This window comes from Mastigoproctus giganteus, chromosome 1, assembly GCF_048544385.1.
Source record: "Mastigoproctus giganteus isolate SK-2022 chromosome 1, ASM4854438v1, whole genome shotgun sequence".
NCBI lineage: Eukaryota > Metazoa > Arthropoda > Arachnida > Uropygi > Thelyphonidae > Mastigoproctus > Mastigoproctus giganteus.
In genome coordinates, this window is record NC_143575.1 from 47,621,873 (window position 1) to 47,641,623 (window position 19,751).

General features: G+C 35.9%; 1 protein-coding gene across 6 annotated transcripts in view; it reads right to left on the minus strand.

Moving 5' to 3' along the window:
- LOC150090769 (E3 ubiquitin-protein ligase HECW2-like) overlaps nucleotides 1-19,751 on the minus strand; it is a 518,151-nt gene that overhangs the window by 37,898 nt on the left and 460,502 nt on the right. For 5 of the 6 annotated variants that reach the window (XM_090372567.1, XM_090372548.1, XM_090372558.1 and 2 more), the window contains one exon: nucleotides 10,857-11,108. In XM_090372567.1, the coding sequence (XP_090228693.1) occupies nucleotides 10,857-11,108 (252 nt within the window). Of the gene's footprint in view, nucleotides 1-10,856; nucleotides 11,109-19,751 lie in introns of those variants that run through there. The other variant, XM_090372594.1, reaches the window with a different exon arrangement.

The following is a 19,751-nucleotide window of genomic DNA, read 5'->3' on the forward strand; positions in this document are numbered from 1 at the left end:
TCGAAAGCCTCTACAATTCCACTGTAAAATATAAGGCATTATTTGAGTTTAGAATAAGCTGTACCTGATGTGGCTGTCTTGTGGTGTTCTGGCTTTGGTTTATCTCTTTTTGGAAAGGTGGGGCAACCTGTGTCCATATCTTCTTCTTCTACAAATATTTCAAGAATCGGATCTTCCTGTTTGGATGAGTACTCTGGATCCATTGACATGTCCTGAATAATCTGTTTTGAAGTTGGACTAGGATTATTTGGAGTAGTAGCAATCACTGGCGAATGAGATTTTGCTGGAATCGTAAGAGGCGTATTACTTGCTTGGTCTGAGTGCTTCAGGATATTGGACTGTTGCTGAGAAAGGACAGCTCGAGCCCAGTCGGAGATTGATATGTTGGATGGAACAGTAACATCAGTTTGCATGACTATTGTTTGATATTTTTTTGCAATACTGGCATAGGTACGGTTAGGTATACTGGGTGCAATTAATCTTCTTGCTTCCTGATAACTAACTTTGTTTTCGACTTTATATTTTACAATTTTTTTCTCCATTTTCAACTTCTCACATGTTTTAGAGTAAGCAGGATGGGTACCCTTGCAATTAGGACAAGTCATTTCTTTTGCCAAACAGTCACTTTGACTGTGGTCAGAAGATCCACAGTTGGGACAAGCTGGGTTCCCTCTGCATGCTGTCTGAGAGTGGCCATACTTTTGGCATTTATAGCGTCTCAACGGATTAGGAATATAAGGATGAATGCAACAATGTAGATAACCTGCTTTTACTGATGTGGGTAGATTTGGACTGTTAAAAGTGAGAATGATATTTCTGGTGGGTGTGAGTATATTGTCCCTTTTAGTCATAATTCTTTTGACTGCAATTACGTTTTGGTCCTTTAGCTCTTCTTTAATTTCTTCTTCTGTCACATTCAAAAGGTCCCAACTAGATATAACACCCTTAGATGTATTTAGGGTTGCATGGGGAGTTACCTTTACTGGAATTTTAGCAAAGTTTGTCACTTTTATGAGTTTTTCAAAATGCCTGCGGTTGACAGTTTCTACTAGTAAGTCCCCTGATTGCAATCTCTTAACCGTCTTGGGAGACCCTGCAATACTTTCCAAGTGTTTTTGGATTAGAAAGGGGGATAGCTTACTAAGAGGCTGTTCTGATAATGAATGCATTATTAAAAATGCAGGAAACTCGGTCACAGAGAAAATGGTTTTTAACCTCTTTGCTTGTGAAGAGTCACGCTCATGTTCTGCGTCTAGCTGACTGCTTGTCGGTTCTAAAGAAGGAAACATATTTTGTTCCATCTTGGCTCCTTTTAGCCACTGGCAGATGAACTTTTCTGCCAAGGTTACCGGCCCTGCCACAGGGAGGCAGGAGTAGTGCCTGGAGTGACCAAGTGAAATTCGTAGGTTGGTCTATTAGATATGAAAAATAAAGAAAGGTTACTTTCCTTCCTTGCTCTCTACCAGTACTTTTGATACAAGAGCTACTAAATAAAAGGATTTTTCAATGAGAGGAATGTAAAAGAGAACGCAGAATTCACCTATCAAAAAGTCGCAGTGAAAGCACAAAGAGAAATCGCTCAGTCACAATCGCTTGGCACCCGGGGCCAATGAGGGTAGGAGTTTGTTATAGGCCTAATGACTCTGATGAGTACAATGAATAATTATACAAAGAAATAGAGTGGGCCAGTAAATCAGTTTCTTATAATGGGAGATTTTAACTTCCCAGATATAGATTGGAACTTGTGGATCGGTCACTAGCACATTAGCAAGGCCTTTGTGGATTTATTGAATGATTTTTTTTTCTTCTGCAGCAGCAGCAGCATGGTAGAGATGCAACAAGAGGGAGTAACACCCTTGATCTGATTATCAGCAGTGATTATTCATGCATTAAGAATTTATAGATAAAGCAACCACCATCAGAGGCAAAGGGAAGGGTTTTTGCTTTCGTAAAGGCGACTATGATGGTCTGAGACAGTATTTAAATTCTATACAGTGGGCCCAACTGATGATGTTACCAACAGCAAATTCAAAATGGGAAGCATTCAAGGAAGTAATTTTGGAAGCACTAGGCTTTTTGTTCCTATAAGAAAAACTGTTCTGGGTTTAGGCCCAAATGGATGTCAGATGAACTAATCAGACTCGTGGGAGAGAAGAAAAATGCATGGGATGCACATAAATTGTCAGGTGACACAGAAGCCTATGGCAGATATAAGCTTGTCTGTAATCAAGTCACAAAGGAGGTTAGGCAAGTGATGGCAGATTATGAGAAATCATTGGCAAAGGATGCAAAGAAAAACAGCAAAGACTTCTTTACCTTTATAAATTCTAAAAGGAAGGGGATGAATTAGATTGGTCCACTTGATATCAATGGTTTGACTTTAGATGATCATTCTCAGATAGCTGCCAAACTAAATGAGTATTTTGCATCTACATTCACATGAGGAGTTATTCAAGGAGGAGAGGGCCAGATGTTTATCAAACTCTAACAGGGAGTTAAATAATTTTGTAATAACTGAGAGCAAAGTGGAGTAGAAATTAATGAAGCTAAACCTAAGAAAGGCACCTAGGGTAGATGGGATATATCCAGTTATATTAAAAGAGGTGGCAAAGGAAGTAAGCAAACTCTTAGCACCATAATTATGAGAGCATCCTTGGACTCAGGGGAAGTCCCCACAGACTGGAGATGTGCAATTTTATCTCCAATTCGCAAAGGGAGGAATAAAAGGGTTACATGAGTAATTACAGACCAGTTAGTTTAACTTCTGTTCTGGGTAAAATAATGGAGTCACTGGTTAAAGATGCATTGCAGGATCATCTAGACAAGACTGCAGCAATAATTCAGGCACAACATGGGTTTGTTAAGGGGAAGTTTTGTCTGATCATTTTGATTAGATTCTATGACGTGGTCACAAAGGAACTGGATGCAAAAAATAATTTTGATATCATATACTTGGATTTCAGGAAAGCTTTTAATACTGTTGCACATGGAAGACTACTGTACAAATTGGAGCAGTATGGCATTAAGGGAAAGTTAGAAGACAGAGAGTGGTAGTAATCAATGGATACTGCTCTATGTGGACTAATGTTATTAGTGGGTTTTGGTGTTGGGCTCATTGTTTTGTATATTTATCAATGATATCGATGAAGTATTATATCAAGCTTAATGTCAATGTTTGCAGATGGTACAAATGTTGACAGATTTATTAATAACAGTAATAACAGTATGCTGCTGCAACAGGATCTGGAAAAGTTGGGCAGATGGGCTGAGATGTGGCAACTGAAGTTTAACATTGACAAATGGAAAGTACTGCATATGGGTAGCAAAAACCCAGAGAAATGTATCAACTGGGTGATGTTACACTCAGGGTAGTGGATAATGAAAAAGACCTGGGGGTAATTGTGCAGCCAGATATGAAGTTTTCTGAGCAATGCAGACAGGCTGCCAGAGTAGGTCATATCAATGATATACAGGAATTTTGCAAGCAGGGATAAGGAGGTGATTATCCCCTTGTATAAGGCAATGGTCAGGTCACACCTTGAGTACTGTGTGTACAGGTCTGGAATTTTTATTTTAGGAAGGATGTAGAGTTGCCAGGACAAGTACAAAGAAGGGCAACAAGATTGGTGAGAGGAACAAAGAGGTGCTCTTACGAAGAAAGGCTAAAGTTCTGCAAATTGCAGCTTCTGGAGACTAGGCAACTGTGAGGTGATCTGATAGAGGTGTATAAGGCCTTGAATGGCCATAAACATTAAGTACTTTTTGTATATTATTTTTGATAATATGTTTTTACCTTTATTTTTGCAAGTACGAATTGGCCTTTTTTATGACTTCTATTCCATAATTTCAACTAGCAGTTGATTATACTACCTAGTGACCACTAGCCACATTAACAAACCTAATCTCCTACAATTATTTATCTATTTATGATTGTTGGGTACATTCATATATATATATGATCAAGTATAGAGAACTGCTAACAAGGCTGAGTGAGTGAGCAGAATTCAACTTTCTGAGCTCTGTACCAAAAAAAAAAAAAAAAAAGGTGATTCCTACGACATTAAAGTTGTCAACAATTTACCATATTCCATTTATAAGTTGACCTTTGTAGCACTAAAAATCCTTCTAAAATTTTAAGGTCAACTTATATAGGGTTTATCATCGTGAAATAAAATATCACTGATGTATACCTTTAAAAGAAAGATCAAAAATAATTAAATTAAAACTAGACAGTGATTCTTAATGCAGATTGGCACATTTTCACAAAGTTTTAAACACATTAAATTTTGGCAATAGTTCTCAGTTTTCTCTGTTTTTAGGTTTTCTATAGTATGACAGTTCCTATATAGGCACGTTTTTTTAAATATCTCCACAGAAAAAAAATCTTCAGGAGTTAAATCTAGTGTCCCGTGCGACCACTCAATAGTTGCTTGATGCCCAATACACTTGTTTTTAAATTTTTCATTTAATGATTTCTAACTATAGCATAATAATGTCTAGGGAAGCCTCCTGTATGAAGAAGAAAAGGTCTTTTCTTTCTATTTTAGGAAATAAGCAAAATCTTACAACGCTGATAAACAGTAATCTAAAATTGCATTTCCATTGGAAAAAAAGTGTACTATCCATCCTCTCAGAGAAAATTCTGGTACAAGCAATATCTGGAGATTTAATTCTTTTGATTTGGATATAAGGATTCTCAATTGTCCCAGTAAGAACTGAATAAACAAACATTTTCAGTGATTTTGAAAATGCCTCATTAGATCATGAGATTTCATAGTGAAAATTTTCATTATATTTTGCATATCTGGAGAAACCATTCTAAAATCAACTCTCATATTAGGTTCATCCTCGTTGAGTGTGAGATGCAATTTTGGAATGTAAGCCATATTTCCTGAACCTTTCAAAATTTTTTATACTGAAGTTACAGGTATTTTTAACTTGCATGAAAACCTACCTATGGGTTTTTGGAAGGTTCAGTCCAGGGATGACTCAGAACTTTAAACATTATTTTCTATTCAAGCTTCATGTGGTCTTCAGATTCTAGGAAGATTAGCAGAATATAAGACTTTACTTCTTCCAATAATAATAATAAAAGCTTTCAAAACAATAGTTTTCACTTTTTTTTTTTTTTTTTAACTTGTCCCGACTTTTGGCTCAGCGTGCATATGCCTGTGTTTCCATTCTTAGTTATTCTAACAGAGCCTATATAGCTGCATGTTCCATGAGGAGCCAAAGGGAGCTTGTAAATCACCCCCCCCCCCCACTTTCCATTTTCTGCATTCCCCATTAGAAGCAATGGAAGAATGCAATTATTTTTCTGTGTACCCCAAACCAAACAATAATGCGAAAAAATCAACAAATATTCTTACAAACCTTCTATTCAATAACAAATTTTGACTCTGTGAGCATTGTACAATCTCTCCATGGCTTTTATTATGAACTCTCTCATTTCAAACCAAATTCAAAAAATTAAAAATTCAGTCATAGCTTGTGGCATTTTCTCCATATCACCTCATAACTAAAGTAAAGCCTCAGATTGTCTTTACAGATTTAAGTTCTTATTTTTAATAAGAACATTAAATACTTAAAAATTCTGTTTTTCACACATTATTTAAAAAAAACAGCTAAAGCCATAAAATATAAACCCAAGATTAATAATCTATTCCGGTCAACCCTTCCATCATGCAGTATGACTGATTACTTTTGAGGTTATGATGAACATCATGGCAAGGTCCAATCTTCCTTACATTTTGAGGGTACAGCTCTAAAATGGTGTTCGCAGGCCGGCCGCTAGTTAGTACACTGGACAGAACCTATTGGTAACTCTCTCGAGGAGGCTTCCGGATCAGCTAGTGTATAATCTTGCTACCTCTACTCTGCCAGATAGTGACTGGAGGGAGTCCAAGTAGTGTGTATGCAGGGGGGGGCATTGTCGACGCCACGCTATGTCAAGGATCTGGGTATATTCTTACCATGTGTATGCCATATCCAAAAATTTCATTAGTTCATACAGCATGTCCCCCCCCCCATTTTTCTAAGTATTGAATACACCATGAATTGTCAAACTAAGAGTAAGCTTATCTGCAAAAAGATATAAACCTCATTTCACAAATATACATGGTCTCAATTCTAATCTCAATGATGTTCATTTCCACTTGCAGTCTGCCAAACCCCATGTACTTTTTCTGACAAAATCTCAGTTATCGGTTGATTCAACTACTGCTCATCTCAGTTGCCCAAATTATTCGCTGTATAAGTCCTTTCACCTCAAAGGTGGTACTTGTGCACGTACATTCCGATATTCCCTGTCAGGGACTTGGTAATTTGGAATCTCCTCTTTTCGATCTACTCTGGCTTAAAATCTCTCTACCTCATTGTGTCAGATTCATCTGTTGTCTCTACCGTTCTCCCAACTCCACCAATTACTTGGAGCTCTTTGGCTTTCTCTATTTGCAACTTGACTTTCTCCAGTCCAACTTTTCTAACAGCGAGGTAATTTTCCTTGGTGATTTTAATGTTCACAATGCCAGCTGGCTCCCGTTTTCTAATCACACCGACCCAGCTCTTCGAGTTGCCGAGGCTTTTGCAATTTCTAATGACCTTGTGCAGATTGTTCATTTACTACAAGAATACCAGACAACACCCAACCATACAGCCAACATGCTTGATCTTTTTCTCACAAACAACCCTTCTAAGTACATGGTCAAAGTGGGTGGTCCTTTAGGCACCTCAGATCACAATCTTGGTGATTGTATCTTCTCCAATGGAGCCTTTATCTCTTGGCTATTCCCAACCTCGTATTGCTTGGCATTACAAGAATGCAAAATGGGATGACCCAGGAGATTTCTTTTCTTCTTTTCCTTGGTTGGATTACTGTTTCAAAACTTCTAATGTCAACGTTTGCTCAGATTGTGTAAGTGAAATTATTCTTGTAGGAATGGAATCCTTTATTCCACACTCCACTTTAAAATCTTGTCCTTTATCTAAACCCCGGTTTTCCAATAAATGTGCTAAGGCTGTTCAAGAGAAGAATGTTGCATATCGTAATTGGCTTGTTTCTAATTCTTCAGTTTCATTTTCTGCCTACACCAAAGCTTGTAACAATTGTAAAGCAAAATTAATCAGTCCAAACTAGATTTTGAACAGGCTAAGAGTAGAAAACTTGCTTCTTGCCCTGATGGTAGCCGAGCATTCTGGTCTCTTGCCAAAGCTACTGCCTGCAATTTTTGCCCATCTCTGCTCCCACCTCTGTCCAAACCAGATGGTTCTGTTGTCACTTCAGAAAAGGATAAAGCTGACTTGCTAGCATCCCATTTTTTCTTCCAACTCATGTATTAATGATCTTGGTAAAACACTTCCCATTATTCCCAACACACTCCATTCAATGCCTCCTGTGGTCTTCTGTCAAAAGGATTTTGACGAATCTCTATGCCTAAGAAAGCTCCAGGTCCTAATGGTATTTCTCCACTTGTTCTCAAAACCTGTGCTTCTGAACTTACTCCTATTCTTTGCTGCCCTTTTCACTTTCTTATTCCAAAGGTGTTTTTCTTGTTACTTGGAAATTTGCTCATATCCAGCCAGTTCCTAAAAAGGGTGACAAATCCCTACCATCCAATTATCGTCCCATTTCAATTACTTCTACTCTTTCTAAAGTAACGGAGAAATCAATTAACCGCCAACTCTTAAACTATCTAGAAACCTTCCGTCTGTTCAACGATCGCAGTATAGTTTCCATCAGTGTCGATCCACTGGTGATATTCTGGCTTACCCATATGGACAAATTCAATGGAAAAGTTTGGTGAAACACAAGCAGTTGTTCTTGACATCTCAAAGGCTTTCGATCGTGTTTGACATAAAGGTCTTCTAAACAAGCTTCCATCTTATGGTTTGCCAACTGTTTTTTGTAATTGGTTATCCAGTTTTCTCTCTAATCACACACTGAGGGTGATGGTAGGTGGAGTGGGTGAAAGAACTGAACCAAGGTTCAGTTCTTTCACCCACTCTTTTCCTCTTGTATATATTAATGACCTTCTTCCAATGACTGGAAATCCTATTCATAGTTTTTCTGATGATAGCACATTGCATTCCACTTTCCATTTTGAAAAAATGGAAAGTGGAATGCAATGTGCTATCATCAGCTTGCCCTGCTCAATCAGCTTCAACTTATCGAATATCCGCTCCCAATTCCTTACATGCCGATCTCCAGGTAACTCTCCAGTGAGGCAAAGGCAACTTAGTTGATTTCAATCCTTTTAAAACTCAGTCCTGTCTTATATCTCGCAAAAAGGATTCTTCTGCTCCTATGCTTATCTTTGGTGACACTCCAATTTCTAGGCAAAATGATATATCTCTTTTGGGGATTACCCTGACTTCTAATCTCTCTTGGCACAAGCACATTACAAATATTGCTTCCTCTGCATCTAAAAAACTTGGTTTTCTCTTTCGCTCTTGGCGTTACTTTTCTTCCAAACAGCTGTTCACTCTGTACAAATCGCAAATCTGCCCTACCATGGAATATTGTTCCGACATCTTGGGCAGTGCCCCCAAAACCAGGCTTCTAGATCCCATTCAGAAAAGGGCAGTTAGGTTAATTAATGATTCCTCTCTAACAGTCTCTCCACTCTCTGTCTCATAGACATACTGTTTCTGCTGCATGCCTTTTCTTCAGATACTTCCATGGGCACAATTCTTCTGAATTGACTTCTATAATTCCCGTTCTCTCTTTCAAAACAGTCTGAACATGTGCCGCCACCAGCCAATATTCATTTACTGTCCAACTTCAAACTCAGAGAACCAACTTTTCATTTTCCTCGTTTATTCATTCAACTGCCGTTTTCTGGGACAACTTTCCTTCATATGTATTTCCTAAAAATTACAGTCCACAAAAGTTCAAGTCTAAGGTCAACAAATATCTTCTTTTTTTTCTATACTTTCAACTCAAGCATGGTACTAAGCACTACAGGTTCTAATACCTCTCATATTTAGAGTTTTCTTAAAAGAAAAAAAATGTTTTGTCCCCTTAAAAGATGGCAACTTCTATAATTGTGTCTGCAGACTTTTCAGGACTCTATAGAGAGCTAAGAACTTTAATTCCCAATCTCTCCTGAGCTAAACTGATTGATTTACAAAATTATCATGAAGTTATGATTCCAGATGATTTCAAATTCAGTCCTATCTCACAACTTTTTCCCAATGTCATCTCAAAACTATGAAGTAAAACCTCAGATTGTCTATGTAAACAATCGCCTACCATTATTATCTACATGTACAGAAATATCATCTTTTCTGCCTTAAAGGATATGTGGCACAGTCAGAAGGCTCTCAGACTGGCTATACAATGGGTGCAGTTAATAAACATAGCATGATTTGCTGCATTTCATTATCTTGAGTACTGCGTACAGGTCTGGAGGCCTCATTTTAGGAAGGATGTAGATTTACTTGAGCGTGTACAGAGAAGGGCAACAAGATTGGTGAGGGGAATGAAGTGCCCTCTTACCAAGAGAGGCTTAAGTTCTGCAAATTGCAATGGCTGGAGACTAGGCACCTGCGCGGTGATCTGATTGAGGTGTATAAGGCCTTGAATGGGTTGAGCACGCTGAATTCTGATGGGATCCTTCCACTTGTTCAGATTACGAACCTAAGGGAGCATAAATTCAAATTAAGAAAAGACAGATGTAGAATAGATGTGCGGAAATTTGCCTTTAGCCAGCGGGTGGTTAATTGCTGGAACAAACTTCCATCTGTCGTTGTGGAAGTTGATAGGTTGAATAAATTTACGGAGGAACTGGACAGGCATTTGGAGGGAATGGTGTGTGTTTTTTTTTTTTTTTTTTGGCTGATGCTGCATAAGCTCATACACTTGCTTTCTTGCATCACATGCCACTACTACTACTATCTCATACTAATATTACAAAACAGGAGTGTCACCTGTGAAGAGTGGAAAGCCAGAGAACACTAAAAGTTTAACAAATTGGTACACTAAACCTGTCAAGTTTTTCATGCAATTACTCTGTGAAAACAGAAAATATTGATTCAAAAACACTGAGTAAAACAAGGTGTGCATTTTGGTAGAGAAAGCGTCAGAAAGTATAAATCTTCAACCGAAACAAAATGCGCACAACGTTTTTGAATGATTCATGTGTTTGAATGGCATCATAGATTCAAAGAGGAAAAGAGAAAGATCTTTACCTACTCCTATACGCAAAAATAAAACTGAAATGACTAGGCAGCACTTGCATCAGAACCACCATGTGATTGTTGATAAACTTAAAGAAGCTTTAAACCTTTCACACGGAAGCTGTTAGGAAATTTTAAATAACGATTTAAACAGATTTCGGACTACTAATCCTTGAGTAATAGTTCAATAGTGTACTAATACTCAAAGGGAATACTCTGAGAGTGTCTCATTTAATATGCAAGTCAGGGAAATTTTTGACATATTTTTCATTTTTTTAAAAAATTTTTCCTCTGACTACTATATACAATATAATTGTTCTATAGCCGTGTCTGCAGACATAGCAGGACTTTTTAGAAAACAATAACCTCAAGATGGCAGCCATAATAATCTGAAACTAAATGAAAAAAATATATATATTTATATGCATTCAGAACCCTTGTGAGATCCCTCCCAAATATCATGCTGTATAAACAAAACCAATTTTGTTTAGGACAGCTACATTAAGAGAGAAACATAAAAAATTCAACATAACCAAATTTGTTTCATATTGTAATGGTTTGTTTTATTTAAATTCATTATAGTAAGGTTGAAACTGAATCACAACATACTTCTGTAACTCAAATCCATTTAAAGAACAAAAACTTAACTGCAGAACTTAATCGCTATTAAAAAAACTTACACTCGTAAGAGGGCTTTGTAAAAAGGACGTGTAAAAAATGCATCTAAGAGATATTGATGAACCAATGCGAGCCCAAGAACACGCCCACTAAAGCGAAACCATTCATGCTGGTTATCCACAAATGCAGACATTGGGCTCACTTGAACTGTATATGTATCATTGGCAGAGTATTCAAATAATCCATAATATGGATTAAATAATTCTCGGGAAAGGAGGAAAAAGAATTCTCGAGAAGGTCCGCCATAGTCTAACCTAAAGAAAGATAAAAGGGGAGAAGGAAAATGAGTAATTTACTTATCTAGATATTTATTTTGTAATAAGTATAATAGATTGCCTAGAACAAATTCTTTCAATACAAAATCACTTAAAATTATAAAGTAATTAATGTGGGAGTAATTCACCACAGGAAACATAAATCTGATAATTATTATTCGATTTATAAAGTACATTAAATGGCAGAATAACTATAAATATAATTAAAACAGGTGAACTTTTCCCATGTGAAAAAACAACGGTTTATTGATTAAAAGTGAGAAAAATTTCTACAAAAAAATATAGGATGTAGTGTATACAGGATATGGGATTTAGCTTGTTATAGGATATAGTAGCTCCAGTTGTTATATATACTTGTTATTTATCCTATAACAAGCTAAAGCTTTAGAATATAATATATGATTTGTATTCATGTTGAAAGATGTTAAAACATGCAGGTATAAATCACTAATAAAAAGACAGTTTGATGTGTGGGAAACAGAGTAGAATGAAATATTAATAAAATGGGTAATTGGTCAGAAGAACTACAATTCAGTTTTATTTATGAATCATTTTGAATCTGGTGCAGTTATACATAGGTCAAATTTTGTTCAATAAAACAAACAATCATATGTTTCAATCTGTTTTCCAGATCTTAAAGTGGCAAAAATTAATAAAAATTAGAATTCCTAGGATTTGTATGTTCAGCTTTCTTTCAGAATGTGATCAATGGGACTGTGCATTGATGAGGGATACATTTTAGAATGCCTCAAAATTCTGCATATTGTATGGAATGGCAGGAGGACTTCAAGAAGGCCTAGATCATAAAAGTTAGCATATATTCCTAAAATTAGCAAAAACAAAGGGAGGTATCCAACTCCAACTCACTTTATTGATTTTTCAAAAAATACCAACAAATTCCCAGTAATAATTATAAACAATTAACAGTTAATGGCAAGGCAGATAGCCTCCTACAATTGGCACTTCATCAATCTGACTGTGACTCCATACCATGTCATAAAACTCCATCTAACTGCTTGGCTACTGCACTTTGTGATTTATTTCCTCAGCCCAGCCCATTCTCTACAGATAGGAACAGACCACAGGGATCATATCCTGGGGAAAAAAAAAAAAAAAAACTAAACATTCAAGTCCAAGGAATTCTTATTTTCATTATTTTATTTGTAACAGGAAGGATACCTGGAAAATAGATCAGTATGGCCCTACTTGTTGTTTTCCAAAATTTGAACCTAAATTTGTTATCCTACCTATAACTGCATGAATTTCAATGAATTTATAAATTCACTGCAATTGCAATTCATTAACTGTGAGGTCATTCATGCAGTTATCCTTTTTATCATACTAAATATTTCTTTCTATTCTGTAATAAAGTGTCTCCCATTCAGTAAAGTGCCTTTCTATAAGTTAACATTACAATAATTAAAATTGAAAAATTTAACTATTAAAACATCAAAATAAAGCTAATTCTTACCTCATTAGAATTAGAAATTTGTTATCCTACCTATAACTGTATGAATTTCAGTGAATTTATAAATTCATTGCAATTCATTAATTGTGAGGTCATTCACACAGTTATCCTTTTTATCACACAAAATATTTCTTTCTGTTCTGTAAAAAAGTGTGTATATGTGCCTTATAGAAAGGCACTTTGTTCCAAAGTGCCTTTCTATAAGTTAACATTTCAATATTTAAAATTAACTATTAAAACATAAAAATAAAGCTAATTCTTACCTCATTAACTGACAAGCAACCCCCCCCCACCTTTGCAACCAGGCTATTGAGGCATACAACTATAAATCATCAGTTAAATGACCACAGACCAGTTACATTAAGTATACTCATATTCCAGAGTATTTCTGAAGACAGATTAATTTCAAATAGCTTTAGGTGAGACATCAACTTATGAAACTTATAACCAACAAAACTAATCTATAAATCCCAGACCAAGTTAAACTGGTGTTTCTTTATAAAATTTCCTAGAAGCTCTTTGAATCCCTTTAAAAAAGTGTAGTGTAGTTCCTCTGTTTTTGTGCTCCTGCTTTTCCTTGCTTTTTTTAGTGATTGAATGTTTCTTTCTGGAGTTCTTTGCTTTTGTATGAATGATGTGTAGTCACTTTCAATTAGGACATTACTCTCTCTCTCTCTGAGGTTGATTCTCACTACAGAACATCAATAGTAAGATACTTTTTCTTCTATGCCTTACTGCCATGCTCATATACTATGTCTGCCATAAAGTCACTTGCCATATCCTTTGACCTGTGTTAGAGCAGGTGTTTCACCCGCACGGTCAGTAAATCTATTCCTCTTGCATGGTCAGCTGACTTGCTGGGCCATAAAACTCTCCCCACTATTCTGAAGACATTTTCAGTCAAAAATGGGTGTATCTCCCTGAATCTAGGGTGCTCCATATATTATTCAAAAAAAGTATTACTGTAAAATAAGTAAATCGTTATATTTAAAAGAAAAACCTCAAGCTCTCACTAGGACTGGAAAAATTTAAGGTCTAATAATGGAGTAATACAGAACAATACCTAACTTATACCACAGCATAAAAAGAGGAAAGGGGGGGAGGGTTCATACAACTAAAAATCTGAAACAATGTCCCAAAAGTGAATTTAAAAATAATAATTATCATCATGCTAATTCTGAATTTTGCATACATGAAGCCAATAATTATCATATTTAATGGATACATGAAGCCAATAATTAGCATATTTAATGGAAAGGTTTCTTAAGAACACAAAATGAGTGGTTCAGAGAGCATTTCTGATGAGCCGACCAGGCTAGCCAGGTGGATAAAGTGCCTGCCTGGCAACCCAAAGGTCGCGGATTCGAATCTCGCCTCGGGCTTGGATCACAGTAAAATACAAAAACTTTGGGAGGTGCATTATAGCCATCGAAGCTGATGCGCCAGCAACTAACAAAAAAAAAAAAAATTCTGACGATACCTTCAAAGGATCTTTTCCCTGAACTTATTACTCTGGAAGATAAGAAATCCCTCTCTTCCCATCAGTAGAGATTGTAAGAAAACAATTAAAAAGTTAAGCTTGAGTTGGTAAACTTATTCAATGAGAACAATAAAGTTACTAAAAGAGCTCTTAAAATGTTTTTAGTTACATATAATGAAGAAGTCAGTTAGACTAGAGCTAACACTTGTAAAGCTCAGAAGCATACTCTCTTTTATGTAGACTGAGTTAAAATACCTTAACAAATGAATGGAATATAGTATTTGATGAATGGTTGCAGACAAAATATGACAGTGTGGAAATAATGTACACAGACAACCTACTAATTACAGTGAAAGGCTCTTCCATATCTGAAATAGAAAATAACTCAACTGCCATTTTAAAAGAACTGCATACCAAAATTCTGTGAACAAACTTAGTTTCTCGTGCTCTCTCTCTCTCTCTCTCTCTCTCTCTCTCTCTCTCTCTCTCTCTCTACACACACACACACACACACACACACACACACACACACACACACACACACACACACACACACACACAAAGAGAGAGAGAGAGAGAGAGAGAGAGAGAGAGAGTAATGTAATGTTTCAAGGAGAAACTTAAACCAAAACAGATGGCCTACTATTAAATAACTGTTAATAAATAAATATTATTATAACTGGTGAAAAGCTCAACTTTACACATCACGTTCTTCATATTAAAGATAAAGTTAAGAAACTTGTATGCCACGATTATACCTTCAGAACCGAGTTGAGTATTACTGGCAAGGCATTAACATCTATTATACAAAGAAGTTATGAAAGTAACAATATGAAAACACCCAAAAGAAATTCAGAGATTCATGCCTTTGCAAATCACTCAAGCCTGTCATACTGTCTCTATTCCAGCTCTTCATGTTTTGCTTAATAAACTTTCACTTGACTTAGAGATCCTTATTTCAAGCATAAATTATCATGCCTGGGGGGGGGGGATCTCATTTATCATTTTGGAAAATAAATAAACCCAAATGCTGATCCTAAGCAGAAGAAAATAAAAATTTTAAAAAGTAAAAAATAAAAAAATTGCCAAAACTGGTAAAATAGATAGAACAATAGATACAGAGGACACACAACACAAAAGTTCAGGGGAAGGCAGAGGGTTGTGATAAATGGTTATTCTTCAGATTGGGTTAATGTAAGATGTGGGGTTCCCCAAGGATCAGTATTGGGACCATTGTTGTTTTTTATTTGCTTAAATGACATCGATGAAAGGATAGAGGGAGTGATGTCTAAATTTACAGATGATGTTAAGATCGGTAGAGTAGTTAATGATCACCACCAAGCACAGCTTCTTCAGAGTGACCAAAGCAGACTTCAGGGATGGTCAGAAAATGGCAGCTATTCTTTAATTCAGCAAAATGCAAGGTCTTACACCTGGGGAACAGCAACCCCAAAATAAATTATACACTTGGTGGAGTTGAACTAAAGTCAGTAGTGGAAGAAAGGGATGTTGTTTGTTTGGTTTTATTTTAGGAGCATTAGCAACTAAGGCCATATTGCTCCGGGATATGCGGTGGTCATTCCCTGACCTTTCCGCATCCTCCGTATTTGGTGGTGACGGGCTCGAACCCCGGTCTAATCAAGAAGCATGTGCTACGCACTGCTGCTCCTTCCCACCTGGCTACGGAGGCACCTGGAAGAAAGGGCCTTGGGAGTAGCGATATGGTCAGACATGAAGTTCTCCAAGCATTGCAGACAGGTAGCAAGAAAGGCCCATGGTGTCCTATCGATGATTTATGGAACATTTGCTAGTAAAGATAAGGATGCTATAATCCCGTTATACAAGGCTATTGTTAGACCACACTTGGAATACTGTGTTCAAGTATGGAGACTGCATGTAATGAAAGACATTGTGCTTCTTGAAAGGGTCCAAAGACGGGTAACTCGTCTGGTGAGATAGGCAAAAGGGCGTCCATATGAAGAAAGACTTCGAATATGTGGGTTGCAGAGCTTGGAAACTAGGCAACTTAGAGGAGACTTGACCAAGGTCATGAAATGCATGGCTATGAAATTCATAAACAAAATGAACGAGGATGAAATTTTCACGGTTATAAATGATTCTAGAACTAGGGGCCATAATTTCAAGTTACAGATGGAGATGTTTAGACTGGATTGCAGGAAGTTTTATTTTAGCCAGTGAATTATAAATTACTGGAATAAGTTACCTATATGGGTGGTAGAGGCTGATAGTTTGGGGAAATTCAAAGGTCAGCTGGATAATTACTTATGGGAGGAGGGAAATGCATAGGTTGTCCATTTCCTTTTCTCTTATTAATTATTATTATTTTACTTTTTCTTCTGGCTGGTGCCGCATTAGTCTTAGTTTTGGACTTCTAATACATTGCTACCCCTTCTTTCCCTATCTGTGCCATTCCGCTAACACTGCCTATTGTTTCTGTGTTTTCACAAACATTTTTTTTGCTATATCACTATTGGGAAAGGTATTTCTTAACAATGCATTTGCATGACCAGCAACTCAGAATAAGAATCCATCTAAGATAAACATTCAAGACTTATGACATCATCATTACAAAATACCACATCTATTTTTGCATTTATTGCTATGCACTGCACACTGTAATGTTTGTTTGCAAATGTCTGCTTATATTCTGTTTCCCATCTCTTGAAATTGAAAAATCATATTTAAATACAGTACACAAAGCAAGTATATATATTACCTTTTCCAGATTTTACATGTGGAAAATCTTGCATATATGTGTACTGAAATTTTACATTGTATTTTTTGATCTTACAGAACAATGCTATTATCCCACATTTCTATTTTGTGACATAGACAACCACAGCACACTTGATGGCCAATTCGTTAATGACAATAAGCAGATATTCAGGAATTTTTTTTTTTAAAAAAAATCTCATTTTGACATTGTTTATTGTTTTTTTGTAAAAAATAAATAAATAAAAAAATTAGAAAAAACCGAGTTTTTACAAAAAGATGGAGAAGGGTCACATCAAGTAAAAAAGATAGATTCTCTGTCTTAAATCCAGTGAGTTGGCAGATATGGAGAGATAAGAAGAGAAAGCAACACTCTTGAGCTGATTACACTACTCTGTTAAAAAAAAAAAAAATCACTGATATTTTCTCAGAAAACAGTGTTTCTGAATCATTTTCTAATGTTGATTTAAATGACTTTTGTTTGTTTCCATGACATTGGGCTTCTTCAAAAATCAGAAAGAAAATTTGATTTTTCACAAATTTTTATTAATTTTGGCTGGTGCAGCAAATTAGGCTGCAGCACATTTTGTTGTTATTTCAGTGCAGAATGTGTGCACTGAAATTATAACAAAATGCTACTTTTACCAGACTATTATATTTAAATTCATGTTGAAAACACTATTAAAAAGGGCAGTGTGGTAAAAAGTCCACGCACCTCTCATTTTAATAACTGATCTGCGATGAGTCAAATTTTCGTTTCTTTGTTTTTTGCAGATCCTTCTAAATAGTAAGCCATTATATTGACATTCCACCTCCCCCTGTTACTCCCATCACCAGGTCTTTAATGACCTGGTGAAACTTCTCACCCTGTTCTTCACTAACACTTCCTAGATTTTGTGGGAAGTAGTTGATGTGGGAGTGTAAAAAATGTACCTTTTACATTCATATTGCAGCCCAGCTTCTTGAAATTTGCCAACATATTTTCAACTATATTCATATAGTCTGGATCCTTGTTGTTCTCTAAGAAGTTTTCAACAGGTCTGAAGCCAATCCACCCCAGTTTTTCTCCTTTATTTATAGTTCTCTTAAAAAATTGGTCCTTGATCAGTTTGCGAATTTTACTCACTTTTCGGCATAAGTTTGACACAATAAATTCAAAATTAAATGGAGATCCCACAGATAAACACTGCTGCATGGGGCTCTGAAGATCAAGAAACAAATGACTGAAGGCAGTGTTGCTAACATGTGAAGGTTTAGTTTTCAAATTCCCAGCATTTACTTCTAACTTAATACATTCAATAATACATGATAGAAAAAAAATGAAAATTTCTGAAATCAACATAAAAAAACTGAGTTAAAAACAGCTATTAATTTGCAAACATCAAAAACCATGCAGAGTGGTGTTATCAGCAGTGACCCTTCAGGCATAAAACGAATAAGTAGCAGTGATCATAATCTACTGATGTGGGATTTATTTACTTAAAGATATAACAACTATTTAGTGATAAAGGGAAGGTATTTTTCATTTTTAAAATGATAACAGTGGTTACATGCAACTGATGATGTTACCAATTGCAAATTCTAAATGGAAAGAAAATTTCTGAATCATTCAGAAAAGTAACCATTCAGAAAAGTTACTAAGATTTTATTCCAACTAAGGATAGTTGGAATAAAATGAACTGATGAAGTGACAGAGAATAAAAATGCATGGGGCGATTATAAATAATCAAGGGAAAAAAAAAAACAACAAACTACACTAAGTTTAATAATAATCAAAGGATAAAAAAAATAATAAAAAGGGATTAAAAAAAAAAAAAAAAAACCACACTTAAGTTTAAACTATTCTGCCAAATCACTAAGGGTTTAGACCAGGGATTCTCAACAGGAGTGAAAATTGATTGGGGGGGGGAATCGTGGGTATTACAATGGTTTGTGGTTCTCCAAAGTTCAACCCTACCCAATGACATCTTATTCCTTAATATTTAATTTCTCTCATTGGGTTTTCTTTTCCTCTGAGACAACTGATTTTTAACAGGAGTTAGTGATAAAAATTGATAAAACAAAGATAGTGGGCGTGATTTAATTCAACCATCTTTGGTTTTCACAGGCATTAAATGCTTAAGTGCTTACAGAGGTAATATCTCTGCAATCCTTGGCATTTGCTTCTTTCCGAAAGCTGCGACCTTGGTGGAAACACATGGTGGGCATGATTTATTTATTCTTTTGTTTCTTTGGTCAATATATGAGGCAGGGATGGGATGGGATGAGGAAATGTTTCAGTCTATTGTTTCTACTTTCTAAGCAACAATTAGTATTGATTTATTGTTTCCTTGTGGAAGTTGTTTATTCTTCTTGATCCACAGTGCTTTTGGGTGACCTGGGCTATGAGAGTTAAATAAAAATAGTTTGTATTTTATTATTTAATTCTTTGTAGTTATTCAACCCATCATCAATCATGTCAAGTGCTGAAAAGAAAAAATGTCAACAGTATCTGGATGAATATCTATGGTTTTGGTATATCTATGGAAGCTTATGGTTTTATTGAAAGCCCATTCGACTCAAGACAGCCTATGTATCTTATATGTAATAGTTCTTTATTAAATGAGGCTATGCTATGAAACCATCAAGACTTTTAGACCACTTAAAAAGGAAACATCCTGATAAAGTTGGTAAACATATCGAATATTTTAAAAATTTAAAACAGAATTTGAGCAAAGTAACACTGTTAGTTCCTTATTTAAGAAGAACACACAAACAAATGACGATGGAATGATGCCATCTTATAAAATTGCAGAAATCATTGCAAGAACTGGTAGTGCTCATACAGTTGCTGAGACTATGATATGATCTGCATTACAGACTAATTAAAATCCTTCCAGTATCTTAAAAGCATTGCTATTGAGCAATGATTCAATTCGAAGATGAATCAATGAGATGTAAG